The 18,828-nt window shown below is 48.4% G+C and overlaps 1 protein-coding gene across 1 annotated transcript in view; it reads right to left on the bottom strand.

Annotated features, from left to right (window-relative positions):
• Nucleotides 1-18,828, bottom strand: part of LOC126540034 (carcinine transporter-like) — a 49,502-nt gene that overhangs the window by 16,650 nt on the left and 14,024 nt on the right. Inside the window, exons 6-7 of the mRNA XM_050186834.2 lie at nt 15,632-15,761; nt 1,223-1,314 (exon numbers count right to left, since the gene is read on the bottom strand). Coding sequence (XP_050042791.1) covers nt 1,223-1,314; nt 15,632-15,761 — 222 coding nt within the window. The remainder of the gene's footprint in view (nt 1-1,222; nt 1,315-15,631; nt 15,762-18,828) is intronic.

An 18,828-nucleotide genomic window follows, 5' to 3' on the forward strand; every position in this document is an offset into this window, starting at 1 on the left:
GGCAGTCACTGACGCAGGTGCCGGAGGGGAATGGCTGAGAACGGAGGGACGTATCAGCCGCGAGGCGTAAGGGTACTGAGTGGCAAGCAAGAAGAGACACATGGAATTTTCGGGATGGTCGAAAAGCAACAATGGATTCCAATCAGTTCTGAAACTCACCATAACAATCCACCTGGCTCATCGCCCGCTTACTAAGATCGGCCATTAAAATGCTGTATTGTCATATTGTAATGTACACACAGCGAGGCACGTTCAAGCGCAATTTGCAGTACAAGTACACTGATGGGGGCATGGTACTTATTCATACAGGCTAGTTTGCTTCCACAGTGCATCCATTTCTACCTTATCTTGAATAAAAACGCACAACAAGCATTCTGATGTGCAGAAGGCACACTACAGTCTCACGTCTGGGCAATGCAGGCATTTATGGTTATGACGTAATAGTTCTACGGAAGCCCACAAGGTGGAGAGAAGTAAATTATAAAGAGAAAATGAGACATCCACCCTAACGTAGCTAAGTGCTACAAAGAAAACCCATACAAGTTCCTCGAAAGAACAGCTTCACAGCTGAAGAAAAATTCGTCCTGGTTCTGGACCAGGAGGAATTTTTCTTCAACTGCAATGCTTTTCCTTCGAGGAACCTGTATGGGTTTCCTTTATAGCACTTAGCTACATTTCGGTGGATGTCTCATTTTCTCTTTATAGCATTTAGGGTTATCATTATGATCAGTATACCAAAGACTATTCCCCAGTGCGAGCGACTTGCAACTTTCATGAGGGAAAAATAAGTCAACTTTCGTGCGTTCAACACAGCCTTAGCGTCTGACACAGCCAGTAAGTTCCCAATTTTCATGATCTGTGGAAACTGTCCAAGCTATGCGGAGATCTCAGATAAGCTTCAGATAGGGATACATTATATTTCAAATTATCAATATATCAGACTATCTTGCGCTCCCCTTTGAGTTAGATGTATCTGGGACTGACTGTAGTACGTCCCAAAAGTAACATGCCCTGTAAAGAAAAGTAATAAAGAAACAGAAAATTGGTAAAGGAACAGTGTTAAGAAATAACTGAACTACCAATGCATGTTAACTGAAGCCTGTTAACGTAACCAAACTGCAAAAAACTTTCCAGTGCGATTTCCAACAGCCAAAGACCGCAGCACATCTTTTCGAGCATTCTGAATGTCATAGTGCAATACATAGTCAACTCGGAAAATTACCATGCACACAGCATCAGCAGTGAATGCTTGCGAATCCTGGGTGTGCGGAACAAGTCCAGAAACGTCACCCTCTTGGCATCTTCTTTGGCCCCCTGAAATGTGTAACAGAAACAATCTGAATATGAAGTTAGTGCACAGCAACTTCACAATGAAAAAAGAAAAAATACCCAAGCTTGCAACCACTTTTCTCAATTCTTGCTAAAACTACATGGGAAACCAGGCTTTGATCATCAAGCAACATATAATAACTACACTTCCCAACATAGCCCAAGAAGGAAGAAATTATTAAGATATTATCGGTAGATACCCGAGAGACGAGCCGCCGCAAGAACGACGACGAAGTGGGTCTGTGCCCTTGGCGCGAGAAAATGTCGGCCTGGCGCTCTGGCTCCAGTCTAGTGTAAATAGCTTGTAAATAGCCACTTCCGTCTCTATCTTTCTACACGTAACACTCTGGTGGAGGTGAGCGATCCCCGTCCTCGCCACGGAACTCCGGAGTGGTCAGTACATCGAGCTTGTCACCATGCCTCCCGGTGACGAGACCACCTCTGCAACGGCTTCGGCTTGTCCGACTGCTCCCGTCGTCACGATTGCCCAACATCACGACCCTGGTGTGTTCTCTGGCCTGGAGGGACAGGACGTTGATGAATGGATCAAGCTATATGAACATGCCAGCGCTAATAACAGGTGGGACCCAACGATCATGCTCGCCAATATCATCTTTTATCTCGACGGCACCCCATGCGTGTGGCACCAGACGCATGACAACGAGATAACCAGTTGGGACAATTTCAAAGAAAAGGTCAGGGAACTGTTCGGCGACCCCATTGGCCGCAAGGTTGCCGCGAGAAAGGCTCTTGCATCTCGTGTTCAGACATATACAAAGCCGTACGTTTCATACATCCTCGATGTCTTGGCTCTATGCCGAAAAGCTGACGACGCTATGTCTGAAGCTGATAAAGTGTCACATGTCCTAAAAGGCATCGCCGACGACGCTTTCAATTTGCTTGTTTTCGACAACGTCTCGACAATCGACGCCATCATTAAAGAATGCCGTCACCTTGAACAGGCTAAGAGCCGCCGTATCACACACCACATCACGCGGCTACCCAACACTGCTGCTACGTCGACATGTGAGGGTCGACCACGTCAGACTACCACCTGTGACGACGTCACCCGTATTGTTTGCCGCGAGCTCGAGGCCGCCTGTCCACCAGCTAGCGTCGCGACGCCTCCCGATCCGCCAGCAACCACGATTGCGATGATTCAGGCCGTAGTCAGGCAGGAATTTGAGAACATGGGTCTGAACTCCGTGTGTACAACATCTCAACCCAACGTTCCCCAGTTCTCTACCGGCCCTCATCGTCCCCGACAGTCCTTTTCTGCCATATCTCGCCGCAACTGTCTGAATGGTGTATCCCTGATGACAGGCCGATCTGCTTCCACTGCTGTCACATCGGCCACGTCGCTCGTCACTCCACCTCCTCGGACATACGCCGCCACTTATTCCCGCACTTTTGGACCTTCTGTTCCCTATGCCACCCACCATGAACCCACTGTTGCTGATGCCCCTGCTCCGAACCTTCGCTACAGCTGCTCGCCCTCACCTCAACGCCGTCAGTCTCGTTCGCCCCAACCCCGCCGCTTTTCTTCACCGCCTATCGCCTCCCAGACCCATCCGGAAAACTAGGCACTGCAGCTTCTGGAGGTGAAGCTGCGTTGTCGACCTTGCCCTCAAATCCTCTGCTCACGTTACCAACGAACCAAAACTTTCTTGACGTTGACGGCTATCCTGTCACTGCACTCATCAATACAGGCGCACATCTTTCTATTATGAGTGCTGCCTTCCGACGAGGACTCAAAAAGCTCCTCACCCCAGCGTCGGCACGCGTCGTCCACGTTGCGGATGGCGGTACTGTGCTTATTATCGGCATGTGTATGGCACGAGTCAGCATTGCCGGCCGCCACACCCTTGTCCTCTTCATCATGATTGCTCATCGCCCCCACGACCTAATTCTCGGCCTCGACTTTCTCTCCGCGCATTCTGCCCTTATTGACTGCTCTGCCAGTACCCTTCGCCTTGAATTGCCGATTCTCGCAGAACCTTCTGACGCACCCCAGTGCCGCCTACGCCCCACCGGCTTTATTCGCCTGCCACCAAAATCAATAGCCTATACTGATCTCTTGTGTTCCCCGCCAGTCCCTCATGGCGAGTACCTCGTCACTCCTCTGCCCGACATTCCACTACAGTATGACGTTACCACGCCTCACAGTATACTTACTATTACTGCGAACCGCACTCGCAAACCTATCTTTAACTTTGAATTGGCAAAGCAAATTCTACCGCAACGTATTTGCCTTGCCAACGTTGATTGTCTCGGCGACAATCACGTGGCATCGTTATCAACCGATGCTTTTTGCGAGCTGTCAGGATTGGGGGCTCAATCCCATCGCTCGAGATCCGTTGCCAAGATTGGAGTCCGGCATGAATTCGAAGGTAGCTGGCCCATGCCGTCGTCCAACTTAAACCCGCTGAGGACGTTGATGAAGGGAAGAACTGCTTCTCATCGAGAACGAGGAAAATGGGTTTATTTACAGAAATTAAATCAGTCTAACATGACTGCTTAAGAAAAAGAGTGTCAGTCCAACATGACTGCTCAACAGAAAGTGTGTCAGTCCAACCTGACTGCACGAGAGAAGTGTGTCGAGCCTCCGCCCAACAGCCGTTTTTAAACGCTCGGTCCTTCGGCGATACAAGGCAGCGAATGTTCGTTTCGTCATCGCAAAACTAGCCGCCTCCTGCGACAAGGTGTCGCACACACACACGCAAACACACAGGTGCGAAGGACTGAAGCCGACGACAGAGGCGAGTCGTTCCGGGAAGCTCGGAGACATCCTGAGTAGCACGTTGTCCCGCCGTGGCTTGCTCATGCGTAGCGAAATCAGGTTCGCGCCGGGGACCTCGGGTACAATAGTTCGTCAGTCGAACCCGTTTCGTCACAACGGAGATGGGGCTCGTGGATGGGGGCGGTTTTCAGCACAAAGCCCGCTTCTTCGAACGCAGTCTTGCTGCAGCGACGGAGAGTGGGGGATGCGCGCCTTGTCCCCCAGTCGTAATTGGGTGGCAATTTTTCCTTGCAGCTCGCCATTCTTAACAGCGCCTCCATGGCCCGAAAAATCTCGACTGTCTAGCGCTGACAACCGCTAGGCAGGAAGAGAACGGCAGGTGGTCAGGGGGGGATTGATGTCTTGGCTCGCAGCGACCACTTGTGTATTGATGTCACCGCCCCAAAACATCCAACAAGGACAGACAACTGCAAAATGAACCCCACAACACGGCTATGCGCCGAGATGACGTGCATTGGCTCTCACTTTAGACTCGCTAGGCTTCAAAAAAAACAAAACAACAGAAGTGCAGAAACAAAAGATGCTGCACTTTGCTATGTCAATTTCTGAAGCAAATTCCTGCTGACGAATTCAGCAATCATGGAGGGAATCCTGCTAAATGAGAGAGGATCTTCTTCGCTTAATAAAATTAGCACTAGTAATCCTAAAATTTAGGCGGGACCCTCAAACGCAGAATTCAAATTAGCCTGCTCAAACCATCCGCATTGCTATGCAACTTTCCCTTCTTATATCTAACGGAGAAGTTGTACTCTTGGAGAGTGAGGCTCCATCGGAGCAAGCGGCCATTTTTGTGTGACATTTGATTGAGCCACGTCAGAGGACAGTGGTCGGTCTCGAAGATGAACTTCGCTCCGTACAAGTAACACGACAGCTTCTGTGCGGCCCAAACTAAACAAGCACATTACTTCTCTGAAGCGCTGTAGGCTTCCTCTCTTACATTTAGTTTACGGCTGGCATAGAGGATAGGATGCTCCTCGTTATCGTCGCCGACCTGACTAAGTACCACGCCCATACCTCTGTCGCTTGCGTCGCATTGAACTATGAATTCCTTTGTGTAGTCTGGCGCGCGAAGCACAGGGCGAGAAACCAATAGCGTTTTCAAACTTTGGAAAGCGTTCTCTTTGTCCTTATCCCAGTGTACATTACTCAGTGCTCCCTTTTGGAGGGCGTCTGTTAATGGACTTGCCATTTGCGAGTAATTCGGAATGTACCGTTGATAGTACCCCACAAGTCCCAAAAATGAACGAAGGTCCGTTTTCGTGTGCGGCTGAGAAAATCCTCCAATCGTAGCTATTTTCAGCTCCGCCGGCCGTCTCATGCCCTGACCGACAACATGGCCCAGATAAGTAACCTGCGAACAACCAAACCTACACTTTTCCGCTTTCATCGTCAAGCCGGCTTCCCTCAACCGTGAGAACACCTGTTTGAGGTGCGATACGTGTTGTTCCCAGCTGTCCGAAAAAATTGCCACATCATCAAGATAGGGCAAGGCGAACGCCTGCAAGTCTTTTAGGACAATATCCATTAACTGAGAGAAGCTAAACGGCGCGTTCTTCAGCCCGAAGCTGCGTGCGAGAGGGCGAAAAGTGCCTACAGGCGAGATGAATGCGGCATAGCGGCTGGCACTTTCTGAAAGGGGAACTTGCCAGTACCCCCGCACGAGATCTATAGTTGAAATGTATTTAGCAGCGCTAACTCTTTCAATTCGTTCCTCAATGTTGGGTATCGGGTACAGCTGATCCCTAGTGATGGCATTTAACTTTCTGTAGTCAACACACGGACGAGGGTCCTTGTTAGGGGTTTCTACCAGTATTAGCGGTGACGTGTAGTCACTCTCAGCGGGCTCAATAACTCCCAACTCTAGCATGCGCTGTATCTCTGCCTCCATAATCTCTCTCTGTCTTGGAGACACCCTGTAAGGCTTTGATCTTACTGGTTCGGTTGATGTCAGCTCAATTCCATGCGTTATCAGTTCGGTTCTACCCGGCCGATCGCTGAATCTGTCGAGATATTCCCCTAACACCTCTTTTAGCTCATCTAGCTGCTCGGGTCTTAGAGCGTGCGAGCTTACCGAGTGCTCGACTACTTCTTCTAGGCCGATTTCAGAGTTGGAGGTCGCCCTATACTCCTTAAACTTGGTACTAATGCCATCCGGCTCTTTGATGGTATAGTTAACGACTCCGCTCCGCTCTACATACGGCTTCATCAAATTACAGTGATATATCCTCACTTCCTTCCTGCGACCGGGCATTCTCAAAGCATAGTTAGTGTCTGACAGTTTGTGCAACACTTTAACGGGCCCGTCCCAGTGAACTTCAAGCTTGTTCTTTCTTGAAGGTTTGAGGATCATTACGTGGTCTCCGGCGTTAAACGTACGAAGCCTCGCATTCTTGTCGTAATAGAATTTGGCGTTCTTTTGAGCTACTCCCATGTTCTTTCCGACTAGTTCTTGGGTTGCGCTTAGCCGTTCCAGTAAATTTAGCACGTATTCAACCACTGTTGGACTCTCACCTTTTTCCTCCCACATCTCTCTTAACATTCTCAGTGGAGAACGGAGTGTCCTCCCATTCACCAGTTCTGCTGGTGAGAACCCTGTCGCTTCATGTGGAACCGTTCGCAAAGCAAACAAAGTTGCCGGCAGACAGTTCTCCCAGTCCTCCTTATGCTCGTAACAGAGCGCACGCAAAACTCGCTTAAGCACTGAATGCCACCTCTCTACACTGTTTGACTGAGGGTGATAGACAGAACTGTGTATTAACTTTACCCCGCACTTTTGCAAGAATGTGGAAGTCAGTGCGCTCGTGAATGCTGACCCTTGATCTGCCTGAATTTCGGCTGGAAACCCAACTCGTGCAAACACTGTTAAAAGCGCGTCTACTACTTCAGTGGAACTGAGCTCTCTCAAAGGGATTGCTTCTGGAAACTTGGTAGCCGGACACAGCATGGTAAACAAGTACCTGTAGCCTGATTTTGTTTTTGGAAGAGGCCCTACTGTGTCTATTACAAGTCGCCTGAACGGCTCTGTTATTAAGGGCACTACCTTCAGTGGAGCTTTCCATGTCTCTCCTGGTTTACCCGAACGCTGGCAGGCGTCGCATGATCTTACAAAGTTTTCTACGTCTTTGAAACAGCCAGGCCAGTAGTATTCCATAAGCAATCTTTCCTTTGATTTGTTTATGCCTAGGTGGCCGGACCACCCATTTCCATGACAGAGACTCAAAAGGTCCTCCCTATACTTAGTAGGTACGACTAACTGATCTAAAATCCTACCCTTTCGATCTCTGTAGTGCCGATACAACAAACCTCCTCTCTCATGTATCGTCACGTTGCGCTTAGCAATGCCTTCTTTAGCTGTGTCATGTAATTTAGCTAAGCTCTCATCATTCTTTTGCTCAGCTGCCAGTGACTCTTTATCCACACGTAAGAGCTGATCAAAGCTCTTTGAGGCCGGTGATAATAACGACCCTGTCTCGCTTGTGAGTGCGTCAGCTTGCCCTTCCTGCAGGCTAGAACTCTGACACTCAAGTGCTACGCTCTCGTTGAGCTGGTCAGCAGGCAGGCTCTCCTCGACTGTTCTTTTGTCCCTCGGGCCTAGCTCGGATTCGGGTATTGAAGTTATCCCCTTTTCTGCTTCCGCTGGAGGAGCGTGTGCATTTTCCACCGAAAGCGCCGCGATCTTACGAGCTTGGCCTCGGGTCAATGCCTGTACTATGCCCTCTCCCAGTTTGAGCCCTTTGTCACACAGTAACCGATTCGAACGATTCGAAAAGATGTAAGGATACTGCAGTGACAAAGATTTGGAAACTGCAGCCTCAGTCTCTAGCTCCCCGAATGGTCCATTGATTTTGACTTTGGCCATGGGCAGACACACGCTGTGTTCTTCTACAACCTGTTTTATCCATGCTACTTCTCCGGTGAAGTCATCTACCGCCACGTAAGACGGATGGACAATGTCCATCGTGGCGGCACTGTCTCTTAGCACTCGGCATGGTTTTCCATTAACTTGCAGGTCGTGAAGATATGGACTTAAAAGTTCCATATTCTCATCCTTTTCCTCCACGTAGGAGAAAACTACGCTAGACTTCTCGCAGTTTACAGCTATATGTCCCAGTTTGTGGCATTTGTAACAGCGCATTGGTCTAAAAGATTCGAATTTTCTTTTCTGTTCTTTTTGTGCGGTTTCTCCGTTAAGTTTCTCCTCGCTCTTTTCTGCGGGCTTTTCCGCCATGTCTACAGGCTCCGATCGTCTAGTCTGCGCACCCTTTTTGAACGGAAATGGTTTCCGCGGTCCATTTCGACCGTCCCAGTTTCCCTCCTCGGCGTTCAACTTTCTACGGGTTGCGTACTCTTCGGCTAATTCAGCCGCCCTTTCCACAGTGTTTACATTACCTCTGTCTAGCACCCACAGTTTCACAGCTTGGGGGATGGTTTTGTAAAACTGTTCTAGACACATGCATTCAATGATCATGTCTCTGCTGTCGTACGCTTCCGCGCTTTTAAGCCACTCGACTAGGTTGGCCTTTAAGCTATATGCAAACTCCGGATATCCCTCGCTATCTTTCTTGCCTGTGCTCCTAAACCTTTGCCGAAAAGCTTTGGCTGAAAGGCGGTATTTCTTCAGGAGACTAGCCTTAACTTTTGCATAATCATATGCATCCTGTGCACTCAGTCTGGCGATTACTTCCGCCGCCTCACACGGCAACATAGACAGCAACCGCTGTGGCCATGTATTCGGGCCGAAGTTCATCTTTTCGCAAGTCCTTTCAATATTGCTTAGGAACAAGCCTATGTCGGTCCCGACCTCAAATGGCTTTAATAGCCTGTCCATGCGGTACGATTCTGCCTCAGTTGATCGTCCCAGAGCGCCTTCACTTCCTTGAGACAACTCCAAACGTTTGCTTTCAAGTTCAAGTTGCATTTTTGTTAACTCGCGATCTTTATCGCGTTCCTCTCTCTCCCTGTTCCGTTCTTCTCTTTCCCGTTCTTCTCTTTCTCTTTCTCTTTCCCGTTCTGCTCTTTCTCTTTCCCGTTTCTCTCTCTTTTTGAGAAGTTCCAATCCCATTTCAATATCTTCCTCACTGGCCTGTTCGGAAATGATATGCAATAATTCTGATCTTAGCATTTCCTTGCGTACATCTAGGCCCAGTTCCTCACCAACAATCAACAACTCGTCTCTCAGCAGTGTCCTTAACCCCATGACTGCTGCTTTACTGCCTTGATTCTGCTCTCTAAATCTAGCTAGGAAAACACAACCTAGCTAACACACAACAATCTAGCTTCCCTACAGTTCTAAACAGAATAACCACAAAATGAAGCCTAGAGAGTCAAAGCAAGAATCAAGCACTCACCGCAGATACAGCACCATGTCGCAAAGTCCATCTCACCGCTGTCAGCCAGTTGTCAGGATTGGGGGCTCAATCCCATCGCTCGAGATCCGTTGCCAAGATTGGAGTCCGGCATGAATTCGAAGGTAGCTGGCCCATGCCGTCGTCCAACTTAAACCCGCTGAGGACGTTGATGAAGGGAAGAACTGCTTCTCATCGAGAACGAGGAAAATGGGTTTATTTACAGAAATTAACTCAGTCTAATATGACTGCTTAAGAAAAAGAGTGTCAGTCCAACATGACTGCTCAACAGAAAGTGTGTCAGTCCAACCTGACTGCACGAGAGAAGTGTGTCGAGCCTCCGCCCAACAGCCGTTTTTAAACGCTCGGTCCTTCGGCGATACAAGGCAGCGAATGTTCGTTTCGTCATCGCAAAACTAGCCGCCTCCTGCGACAAAGTGTCGCACACACACACGCAAACACACAGGTGCGAAGGACTGAAGCCGACGACAGAGGCGAGTCGTTCCGGGAAGCTCGGAGACATCCTGAGTAGCTCGTTGTCCCGCCGCGGCTTGCTCATGCGTAGCGAAATCAGGTTCACGCCGGGGACCTCGGGTACAATAGTTCGTCAGTCGAACCCGTTTCGTCACAACGGAGATGGGGCTCGTGGATGGGGGCGGTTTTCAGCACAAAGCCCGCTTCTTCGAACGCAGTCTTGCTGCAGCGACGGAGAGTGGGCGATGCGCGCCTTGTCCCCCAGTCGTAATTGGGTGGCAATTTTTCCTTGCAGCTCGCCATTCTTAACAGAGCTTAGCATGCCCATCGTGCCAGCCTCGGCCGCCGATCCCAAGATACAGAAAATGGTTGCGATGGACCTGTCTTCTGCACAGGCTGAAGACCTTTACCAAGTATTATTGTCCTACGGAGATATTTTCGACTTCGACGATCGCCCTTTAGGCCAGACGCTCGCGGTCAAGCATCGGATCCTTACTGGCGATACTACTCCTATTCACCGACGACCGTATCGAGTTTCTGCATTGGAACGCCAAGTAATTCAAAGCGAAGTCAACAAAATGCTAGACAAAAATATCATTGAGCCTTCTTCGAGTCCCTGGGCGTCCCCTGTAGTGTTGTTTAAGAAGAAGGATGGCACGTGGCGCTTCTGTGTAGACTACCGCCATCCGAACAACATTACTAAGAAGGACGTCTACCCGCTCCCATGTATAGACGACGCCCTTGACTGCCTCCACGGTTCTACCTATTTCTCTTTTATCGATCTTCGTTCTGGATACTGGCAGATTGCTGTTGACGATATGGACAGAGAAAAAACCGCGTTCATCACACCTGATGGCCTATACCAATTTAAAGTAATGCCGTTTGGATTATGCAACGCCCCTGCCACCTTTGAGCGTATGATGGACTCCTTGCTCCGTGGTTTCAAATGGTCCACATGTCTCTGCTACCTCGACGACGTCATCGTCTTCTCGCCCACGTTCGACACTCACCTTGAGCGTCTAACAGCTATACTTGATGTATTTCAAAAGGCGAAGCTGCAACTTAACTCGTCGAAATGTCGTTTCGGCCATCGCCAAATTACTGTTCTGGGCCACCTCGTTGATGCTTCCGGGGTACAGCCTGATCCCGACAAAACTCACGCTGTCCGAGACTTTCCGGTTCCGAAGACAGCCGCAGGCGTTCGAAGTTTTGTCGGGCTATGCTCGTACTTTCGTCGTTTTGTTCATGATTTTGCGGCAATTGCTAGACCCCTCACTAATCTTTTGAAGAAAGGCGTACAATTCTCGTGGGGTACTGCAGAAGCCGCCGCCTTCTCTCGTCTCGTCACTCTTCTCTCCTCACCACCCATTCTCGCCCACTTCGACCCTGATGCCCCTACAGAATTGCATACAGATGCCAGCGGTCATGGCGTAGGTGCCGTCTTAGCCCAGCGTCAGCGTGGCCAGGATCGCGTTATTGCTTATGCAAGCCACCTCCTCACACCATCGGAGCGCAACTATTCCATTACGGAACGAGAATGCCTTGCTGTAGTCTGGGCGGTTGCGAAGTTCCGTCTTTACCTCTACGGTCGCCCTTTTTCCGTAGTCACTGACCCTCATGCTCTCTGCTGGCTCTCATCCCTAAAAGATCCTACAGGCCGGCTTGGTTGATGGGCTTTGAGACTACAAGAATTTTCGTATTCTGTGGTCTACAAGTCTGGCCGCCTGCACCAAGACGCTGACAGCCTGTTGCGTTACCCTGTTGACGACCCTGACTCCTCCAATATTACCAGTGCTGCTTATGTATTCTCTGTGTCCCAGCTGCTTCTTTTCGCCGACGAGCAACGTCGTGACGCCAACATCAGAGGACTCATCGACTCTCCAGCCGACGCCACTCTACGCCTCTTCGTCCTCCGCGACGGTACTCTGTACCGTCGTAACCTTCATCCAGACAGCTCTGAGTTCCGACTTGTAGTACCTAAGCACCTCCGCTCAACCGTTCTAGAAGAGCTCCACGACGCACCAACGGCAGGACACCTCGGCGTATCTCGAACCTATGACCGTGTACGTCGCCGTTTTTTCTGGCCGGGCCTTGCTTGTTCCGTACGACGTTACGTTGCCACTTGTGAACTTTGCCAACAACGCAAGAAGCCTTCCCAGCTCCCCGCTGGTTGCCTGCAGCCGCTCGACATCCCTGCCGAGCCCTTCCATCATGTTGGCTTAGACCTTCTCAGTCCATTTCCAGAATTTACATCAGGAAACAAGTGGGTTGCAGTCGCGGCTGACTACGCGACCCGCTACGCCGTAACTCGCGCTCTTCCGACCAGTTGCGCAAATGACGTTGTGGACTTCCTTCTACATGATATCATTTTGATGCATGGTGCTCCGCGTCAATTGTTAACAGACCGTGGCCGTACGTTTTTGGCGAAAGCCATTGACGACATCATGCGGGCCTGCTCCATTCAGCATAAATTTACTACCTCCTAACACCCTCAAACGAACGGCCTCACTGAGCGTTTGAACTGCACCCTTACAGACATGCTATCCAAATACGTATCAGACGACCACCGTGACTGGGACCTGGCTCTACTCTACATTACCTTTGCATACAACTCTTCCCGTCTCGAAACTGCAGGCTTTTCCCCGTTTTACCTCTTGTATGGCCGCAAACCGACGCTACTACTAGACACCGTGCTTCCGTCCACCACAGCTTCAACTAGCGCTTATGCCCGTGATGCAATCGCCTGTGCTGACCATGCTCGTCAACTTGCGCGCATTCGTCTACAAGTCTCTCAAGACAAACAGAAGCGACGCTACGACCTCCGTCACCGTGATGTCGATTTTGCGCCCGGCAACCTCGTGTTGCTTTGGTCACCATCGCGTAAAGTTGGCCTTTGTGAGAAACTGATTTCCTGTTATACCGGCCCATATCGCGTGCTCCGCCAAGTGACCGATGTCACCTATGAAATTGTTCTAGCCACGCCCACTACGTCCTCCGGTGTGACAACCAGTGACATTGTCCACGTCACCCGACTCAAGCCCTACAACTCTCCACGTGCCTTGGATATTTAAAAGCACCGTGACGGCGCTTTTGACGCCGGGGGGTAGTATTACAATATTATCGGTAGATAATCGGGGCCTCCCCAAAGTGAGGAAACAATGCTGTGCTGTTTACGCTCGGGCGTTGCATTCACCAATGCAAATATTTGTTTGATTGGAATGGATGATAGCGCCATGTGCAATGCCTGCAGTGTCGAGGACACTATAGAACATCTACTGTGCTACTGCCAAACTTTCTAAAATGAAAGACATGACCTCTACACAGCTCTAAATCAGTTAGATAGAAAACTGTTAACCTTGAACGAAATCTTGAGACCATGGCATCACATATCGCAGTTACAAAAGATCACAAGAGTGTTGCTGCGATTTTTCAAAGCTACTGGATTGAGTGACCATCTGTGATCCGGACTGAGTGACCGTCAGTCATATAGAGCAGAAAACTTTTGCCACATCAGTGATATCTACAGTGGACTTTCTCTTCTTCTCTTAATATTTCCCTCCCCTTTTCCCTTCCCCCAGTGTAGGGTAGCCAACCGTGCTCACTCCTAGTTAACCTCCCTGCCTTTAATTTATCATTCTCTCTCTCTCACAGTGCACACCAAGACAAGGACAGGAAACAACGAAGTCATTTCCTGTCCACGTCCTGGTGTACCCTGTAATTCACAGTAACATGGAACACCAGCTAGCTCGATCTCAAACCTTGTTGTAGCTCATGCTAGAACTGCTATCTGAACCTCCGTGCACTTGGATTGACAATATTGTTACTCTTACACTATATGACACTACAAATGTGAATTAACTATGAACTGATTTTACACTACTGCAGAAGTTCATTCCTCAAAAGCAAAGTTTGAGCTCTCTTATCACCACAATAGCAATATGTTACCCAGAGAATAAAACCATGGGTCTTTCCTAAGAGGAAAGCTTTAATACGCCATTGTACCCCGACAACTATAATAATAATAATACAGTAGATTTCCGTTGATTCAACTCTGGTTAATTCAATCCTGACTGAAGGTCCCGGCCCGCACCCATTCAGTTCTATGGACCCAAACTTTCCCTATTTCGATCCTAAAATTAGCCTTCGCCGTATAATTCAAACTTGACCAGCCAGCATGCACGCACCTGACCCCTATGATAATCCAAATAGCCAACCCTTTAATGACAGGGTCTCTCTTGGCGGAGCTTAGGGGACAGTGAATGTATTGAACACACGTCATCTCCCATAGAAAACGGCTATTTTCAGCCTGCCGTAGGAAGACTTTCAAGCAACAGTGGAAGCTCACAATGTCTTATCACGGTATTTTCCCCATTCAAACGAGTCTTTCTTTCCCTCCTTTTTCTAATAAAATTGAATAAATGCTCGCCTATGGTGGCATTCGTATGCTCTGCCACATGACACAGCTGTATTGTGCAAAGCTGACTTAAAACCGTGCAGCAAAGCTTACCTTAAGAAGCCGACCGCCACTGCGCAACACATTTTAGACCCTTGCCAATTTTTCTTGCAGGAAAGTGGGGTTTGCAATAGATTTCGACTCTGCTTAGGAGCTTTAATGTTATCTCTACAGTATTTTTTCTACTTTAATCACATAGGAAGCGGGCGCGTGCTTGATTCGGGGGCGTGTTAGAATCGGGCCAATCAATAGTGTGTTTTGAGGTTGTTTCTTTTTCTGCATCTTGCTTAATTCGACCCGCTGGATAACTTGGTCTATAATCCTATTTATGTCCCCAGCAGGATGGAGGCCTATCTCAGTGATCTCCAGTTACCTCTGTCTTGCGCCAGCTGACACCACCTTATTATGCCTGCAAATTTCCTAATTTTATCACACTACAAATCAAACCCCTCAGTTCCCCTTCTCGCATTTATTCACTGCGAGGGTCTCGAATCTGGCAACCTTGATGTCATTGGGTAGCATGTGAGGGTTTATTAGCCACGTGCCTGCTCTCCTAAGATCACACGTTACATGACACCATCGGGCAAAAGAGAATGTTCCACATCTGCCTACCTTCGCTCTGAGTGGCGCTGGCTAACACTCCTAGGGCTAGATCTAGTACACATAAATACTTAAGTTAGTGGACGAACTGATAGCCATCGCCGTAGGACAATTGGTAGTGCAATGCATGCGTAATGTGGAGGTTGTGGGTTCGGCTCCCACTCACTATAGGTTATCTTTTTTATCCAATTTCATTTCCCTTTTCATAACTTTCCACATTACAATGTAAACCACACTTAATTTCCCCAATGCTTTCCTTGGCTTCATTCTCTGTTGGCTTTATATGGCCATACCTAGTTCTCTGTCATCTCAGACAACATTTTCTTGCTCGTGGCACACCGACAACCATATGAAGGCTTAACGCTTCCAATCTCACATTTCTATGAAGTATTAGCATGCAGTCAGGAACGCATTGTATTTCATTAACATTGTACATTAATGCAACGTAATTTCATTAATACAGTATTCCAGTGCACTAATGTAATTGTGATTTCCTTTAATATATTGTGCACAAAATTGTAGAAATGCCACAGGGAGTGCCAATTGCAATGATTCATATCTGGCACAGGTAAGGTTGCTATAGGAAGGCCGAGCTGAAAACAGATGTATCTAGTGAACTGGAAAGCACACCCGATCTGCCTTCAGCTCCAGGTTCTCAGGGATGTCCCTCTTGTTGAAGAAGGCCACCTTGCGCAAATATTTGACCGCATCCTCATTCCGGCCCCGTGTCAGCAACCAGCTAGCAGATTCTGGCACAAACCTGCACAAGCAAAGGACTTAAGCTTTAAGTTCACAGGATGTAAAAATGCCAATAAAAGCAAAGCCAAACTGTACATGAAACCACAACACAAAGCCGTGACTTGTACACCACCAATGAAGTCATACAGTTCCAGAAGGTTATTGTGAAAGCTATCAAACATCACATAGAACAATGTGACTGACTATGCACTTACCAAACTATGCTAAAAAGTATTTTCTGTCACAAGAGCGACCCATTTTCCTCTCTGTGCAACATTAAAATGAAGTGCACACAAATGGTTGGAAATTATGCATTCCTGAAGGGATGAATGAAAGGTGATGGACAAGGAAAGATGCAGGCACAATAAAAGCACAAGGAGGTTCAAGCACCGTCACTACAGAACCTTACACCATATTTGGGTGTTTGAAAGTGCATGGACAGTGCTATGAAGATGGTGAAAAACAGCTTTGAAGGCAAGCTGCAACGTAATTTTGGACTGCGTAAAAAGCCAAGTTTAAGGTAACGTAGATGCAGAGGAGTGTCCATGCAAAATTTGATGTTTGAAATACGAGTGAAAGCATCCCGAAAAGTCTGCAAAAATTAACCATTTTTGATACTGAAAGGATATTCACTGACGATTACAATACTCCCCGATGCGAAATTTGAGCACAGTTGCGTACATGTTTTCCTTTCATGATACACAGGCTGGTGCGGACAATCTGTCTCAAGCGGCGCATTGCAAACGGAGCAAAATGTGGTGCGACTGCCTTGCTAATCGGGAGATCGTGAGAGCTGGAGTGTGGGTGACATATGGGCACGATTCACAGCAGCTGCCACAGACAGACCTCCACTCGCACAGCGCTTGAGCTCCACTCACGCAGTGCTCCACAGATGACATGCGCTACTCTGGTTCCATCTCGTAGCAATCGTCACCGCAAAGCCCATCTTGCACGGCACCGCACCTTTCTTCTCACGCTTTCGCCATACCATCCACCGCTTTCTGCCTCATGGTTCCACTGCACCGTCACCCTCCGCGTTCTTCCTTGTGCTCTCTTCGCTATCACCATCTTTCATATTCCACTGCGCCCCGCATTCGCTTTCATGCTTCGCTGTGTTCGTTTGCTTGGTTATGAGGGACCACGCCAATGCTCAGCACAGGAACAGGCGCCCAAAATCTGCACTCTAAAACCCTGCCTTTACCGCTCACCAGAACCGCATGCACGTGACCTAGAGTGTGGCTTCTCGACATGACCTCCGAAACTGCACTGGCACCACCTTTGCAATCTCTGAGGCCACGCTGCTGTAAAGTGCAAATGCTGCAGCCTCCGTGGGGTGCCGCGATGAGACCTCTTGCTGTAGAAAGATTTCGTAACTACCACGTGCTCTGATTGGTCTCTGTGGTTCTCTAGGCATGGCGATGTGAGCCAGCCTGAGTGCCTGGTGCCCACAGTGCGCTGAAAAATCTCGGACACAGAGTGCTGGTACTTAAGAGGAAGTTTTAGCTTGGGCCCAACTCTGACACGGCCTATTCAAATACAGGTAAAGCGCAAAAAACACTTTTCTTAGATAACCCCTGGACCGATTCTAAATAAATTTGTTGCATTTGAGCGAGAAAGTTAAATTCTAGTGACTGTTGGAAGTGGAATTTCGATTTAGGGCCTGAATATTATTAAAAGAGTTTTCAAAACATTGAAAGATAAAAAAGATATAGAAGCACTAAGTTTACAAATTAACCCTTTCGCTGTCACAGACGTACCGGTACGTCTTCGCGCTTCCCCCCCACAGTGTGACCGACGTACCGGTACGTTCTCTATCGTGCGCTCAAAATTTGGCGCCTGAGCGCAAAGCTGGCGCTCCTGAACTGGCCCCTCCATCTGTTGACTCTTTCTACAAGTTCGTATTTTCGCCTCGACCTGTGTTAGTCACATATTGAAGAGTACGGTGCGACTGCCACTCACCCCTCTTTCTTTGCTGAGTGGCGCGGTGGCTCCGCGTTCGCTGTATCATGCGTCGCGCGCGTGTGGTTATGGGTTCGAGGGTTGTTCTGCCATCTCCGCGGGTTTGAAGGTTTTTATTTTTATTCTGTTGGTGTGTCTGCTACGGCGCGTCAAGTTCAGAGGCACGCGCCGTGCCGTTGCCTCTCCGAAAAGAGTGACTCGATTGCTGCTTTCGCTCTTTCGCCGCACCCTCGCTTCCGACTTGCAGCAGTAAACGTAAAGCCCTTCGAACTTTGTTTTAGCCTTTTTCCATCTCCCTCTGTCTTCTTGATCACGCAACGTCCCATTTCTCTCCGTTGTGTGGGCGACTGAAAGCGCATCCTCCCTGCGCGCGGTTACTTTCGGATGGCTGAGCGCGCGGACCTTCGTCTGCTCATTGGAGCGGTGGCTCAATTCCGATTCAGAATACGAGCCGAGCTCGGATTCGGACTCGGACAGTCTCATGCGAGGAAGAGGGGAGTTCCGCATCGTCAGATTCGGATGTTGAACGGATGTTATAGTCAGGCTGATGATGATGATGATGTTTACTAACAACAGCTGCAGAACACTGAAATGTGCATATTGCAGTGACTATGTTGTTTGTATATACCAATCATAATCAAAAATAAATTGCTATGCTCATTCCCTGTTATGCTCGTTCCCTGAAACCAAGCCGACACTGGGGGGGCGTCACGGCCAGAAAGGTCCGACAGCGAAAGGGTTAATAGCTCTGCTTCAAGAACAGATGTGGTGGCTCTGTAAACGGCATCCATTAGGTCATTCAAAGCAGACAAATTTCATATGTCAATTGATATCTTTCGTGATTTTGTTACGTTGTGTACAACGGTTCTGCAAAAGCTGTATTTCCATATTACATTCTTTTAGGATTTATGTGCAACATATCACTTTTGTTCGCTTTATATGTACTATTAGACGCAATTCACAGAATTGTGATATCATTTTTCATTGCTGAGTTACCAGAGTTCTATATAGTCTCGTTTTCTGAAAATTTCTTATTTTTGCCAATTTTTAATAAAGAATTGACAAACTAAATAAAATATTCGGATCTAACAGTCACTAGATTTTAAGTTTTTATTTTAAATGCAACAAAC

This window comes from Dermacentor andersoni, chromosome 2, assembly GCF_023375885.2.
Source record: "Dermacentor andersoni chromosome 2, qqDerAnde1_hic_scaffold, whole genome shotgun sequence".
Lineage (NCBI taxonomy): Eukaryota > Metazoa > Arthropoda > Arachnida > Ixodida > Ixodidae > Dermacentor > Dermacentor andersoni.